Below are 3,704 nucleotides of genomic sequence, written 5' to 3' on the forward strand. Positions count from 1 at the left end.
GACCGTACCGTGCCTGGGCCGTGCCTACAGTGCCGTGCCTCGGGTTGGCCCAGTATGCACGGCCCATTTGGACGTCTTTAGGCATAGCCTATTTTTCATATTTTGTCGAGCCACTAATCGTGTTTATATTAAGGCCTAGCATGCCCCATTATTTGTGTTGGGCCGTTCGTTTGTGCTCACAATATGCTGTGTCATGGGCCAACCCAAAATAGCAAGGCGTTAAATCTTAACCCAATTGAAGGTCTGTTTGTTTTAACTTTAAATTGTTATAATCTAGTTTAATCTGTACAATTCGTAGAAATTTATTCTTCTCAGATTACGGATTGTAGGATTTTTATAGTATAAATTGGTTTGTAAATTGTAAGAATCAGCTTTTATATTATAATTATTTATTTTTGCTTTAGATTTTGATGCTAAAATCATAATCAGAATTAAAACAAACAGACCTAAGACACGGCCCAATTGAGATCAGGAACATTCCAAAAGACTAAACTTACTTCTAAGCCCGCCCCACGCAACCAGCCCACCAACCCATCGCAAACTTGCAAACCGCCCGGCCTTGACCTCGCCGGCGTCGTTTCCTCGCGCACCCTCGCCGGCGTCGCCGTCAGAGACAGCAGGCCACACCGGCCACCTGAATCCTCCGACCGTGCGCCGGCGGCCTAGCGTTCCCCGCTGCTGCATCCCACCTCCGTTGCCGCATCTCGTACCAGTTGCTCCCTCCCCCAATCTTCACCTTCGCGCACGATTCATGTCCATGGTCGTACGGGTTGTGCAGAATCGATCTCGTGGGCGTAGTTTTGATGCCAACCATGGAAGGAATTGGGGGAGGTCAATGACAAAACACATGCTGAAAAGCTTAGATCGTTGTCGAGAGAGAGGCCAAGTCATTTACTAATCTTTTGAGATATGGGGTGTTTCTCGCTCAGACACATCCTGCAGACGAACAAATAGCTGCATGCGGAGAACAGCGAACTTATTGGCGATGGAAAACTATGTGGTTTCAGGCAAAAATAAAATCACAGGGCAAGTGACGTTCGTGCACTTCATGCTGTTCCTCACAGCAACTCATCAGAGAAGAGAACAACAGCAACTCTGCTAATCCCCCAGTTGTCAGGTAAGGAGTCAGGGCAACTTCTTTATCAAAGAATTGTATGCTAATTGCTAACTGCAATGAACAATTAGTCGGTTTTTTACTAGCCAATTAGTAGCATTCTGTTAACCAATTCAATTTTGAATACCATCATCTTTCCTTCCAGCATCATGTAACAAACATGACAGGTATCACTCATTATCTCTAGGTATTGGAAGTATCACTGACAAGTATTAAATACTTTCTGCATACATGCATCAAATCGAGTATCAACGACAAGTAATCATAGAAGCGTATGATGCAAATACTCAACAACTTACCGTGGCCATTTTTACGATGCCTACCATATGTCCAAAGAATGAATCCAGAAAATCCATATAAAATTAAGCAGGGAGGAGCTGAACCTTCTGCTTCAACATGGTCAGGAACCTCCAAATTCTCACCACAAGAGCATCAAGCCACCTGAGACAGCAAGCACCAAGTAATTGACAATGCCGACACTGACTTGGTACGATGAGTTCTTCGCTTCAGCCTTCGCCTTTGCGCTCGTTGATTTCCCTGACGTAGGGCTGGGAGCAACATCAGAGGCCTTGGCGTCTGGGGCAGGTGCAGGGGCTGGCGCGAGCGGGGGATCGCTCTTGAAGATTTGCATTGGCAGGAGAACCTTTTTGACCTCATACACCGCAACCGGGGCAGTCGAGTACACGCTGCTGCTGATCTCCGGGTTGGACCACATCGACTTCACTCGGACGCTGCCCATGTTGTCCGTGAGGTTGAGCGTGTACTGTGAGCCAGCGAAGGTGGCCACCGGGTTGAGGCTGCTCAGCTCGTTGAACTCAGCCAAGGAGTAGTACTTGGGGAATGCGTGGTACAAGAGCAGGGACTTGAGCTGGTCCTGAGTGAGGTTGGCAAATGTGGTCTTCTTGAGTGCGGCGAAAGCCGAGTCCGCGGGGACAAAGATGGTGATGCCCTCCTTGGTGTTGTTCGCCTGGTTCTGGAAGGTTTCAATGACATTGGTCTTTTGCAGGTAATCCAGGAAGGTGTGGAATGGGCCGGCCACACTGAGGAGATCAGCGAGGTCCACATGGTGCGGCTCAGGTGCCGGTGCGGGGGAAGGTGGAAGGATTGGGGCCGCTGGAGCAGGAGGATTCTTGGTCTTCTGAGCAATTGCTGGTGAGGATAGCACAATGGCTAGCATGGCCACGATAAAAATGCCTGCTTTGAACTCCATGATAGAGTATCCGATTGCCTTCATTTCTCTGTCTGATACAATTCCCTGGGGTCACGCAAGAACAATGAAGCATTTAGCACTGAGTATCTCATGTTTTTTTGTAAATCTTAATAACTGAATTCTACAGTAATTAGTAGCCAAATATATAAGAAATTTATTAGAGTTGACACAGTAAGTACTGAATTATTGGTCAACTACAAGAGATCTAAATTGTGCTTCCTTGTCTGAAATGCCAGGATGGTAACTCCTCGTTCTTTAGACTTTCACAGTTGTTGGTAATTTTTATACATAGGAGGAGCTATGCAGTTTTGATTTTAAGGAGGTGTGGACTTGAACCAGGACCTCAACAACCCCAGCCTTACACAATTGTTGGTAAATTAACCAGAGATCAAAAAAATAGGCTGCTTCATGATCTGAAAGACCGCATTGGTGTTCAGATCCTTGTAATCTAGATTTCAGATCAGTAGGAGTGAGCATAACATTAAAAAAACTAATTAATGTGGATTTTCCTATCACCAAGAAAGACAAATGTAGGAGCAAAAAAAAAACATTGCAGACCCGATCTGGAGGAATTGACCAACATTATCGAACTGTTAGTTGCCACCTACCAAATCAAGTCGCCACATAAACTAGTCCATGCATGAACAAAAGAGTACTACAGAGTGCAGATCTCAGCATCATGCATGAACCCAAATCTAAGGAAGCCAGTAACCAGCCATAAAAACTACGAGAGCATTCTAAAGAGCGTGTACCAAAATTACACGCGCAACGTTTGCTTCAGCTTAAATGAAAAGAAACACAGAACACTAAGAAGATCCGTTCCTCCTCGGGTCAAGAACTGGGGAACCAGATCCAAATGCAAAACGCTAGCGCATCACGATGAGCAATAAGAACCTCTAAGCTAGTGAGCTAGCACAAGCACCTCCGATTGCAGCATATAGCGGCCAAGAAAAGAATAAGCTTTGAGCATTGGAACATGGCATAGATTGCAGTTTTAGAGACAGGTTGAGGAGGAGACTGACCTGTGCAGAGCAGGAGCAGGAGAAGTGAAGGCAGCAGGATGAGAGGGGAATGGAATGGAGGGTGGTGGTGGGATGGGGGAATCAGGGGAGCTAAGAGGGAGTGTGTGAGAGCAACTACAGTAGGCTACTCATATTTAATCTATTATTCCTCTTATTTAGAGGATTCTTATCAAAAATTTAACTTTTATTTCTCATCGTGTTTCAACCGACCCTTCATATTTAACTTTTTATCTAGGTTTTAATTTTTTAATTTATCTGAAAGTTCTGAATTCTACTTAAAAGTTCCAGTATCAAGTTTGATCAATCCTTTAACCCGTCGTCAACAGCAAACGGCGGTGAGGCTCGACCGAAGGTTGGT

The 3,704-nt window shown here is 45.3% G+C and overlaps 1 protein-coding gene across 1 annotated transcript; it reads right to left on the bottom strand.

The window, feature by feature from the left end:
- Nucleotides 1-1,094: 1,094 nt before the first annotated feature.
- Nucleotides 1,095-3,464, bottom strand: LOC133894731 (fasciclin-like arabinogalactan protein 7). The gene is made up of 2 exons (XM_062334893.1): nucleotides 3,347-3,464; nucleotides 1,095-2,369 (listed from the first exon to the last, which is right to left on the bottom strand). The coding sequence occupies exon 2, from the start codon at nucleotides 2,346-2,348 to the stop codon at nucleotides 1,533-1,535; it is 816 nt and encodes a 271-aa protein (XP_062190877.1). The 5' UTR covers nucleotides 2,349-2,369; nucleotides 3,347-3,464; the 3' UTR covers nucleotides 1,095-1,532.
- Between the last annotated feature and the right edge of the window lie 240 nt (nucleotides 3,465-3,704).

Source organism: Phragmites australis, chromosome 16 (genome assembly GCF_958298935.1).
Source record: "Phragmites australis chromosome 16, lpPhrAust1.1, whole genome shotgun sequence".
Taxonomy (NCBI): Eukaryota; Viridiplantae; Streptophyta; class Magnoliopsida; order Poales; family Poaceae; genus Phragmites; species Phragmites australis.

What these genes read in the sequence shown, in the direction of transcription:
- LOC133894731 (XM_062334893.1), bottom strand. Translation starts at nt 2,348, where the DNA reads ATGAAGGCAATCGGATACTCTATCATGGAGTTCAAAGCAGGCATTTTT.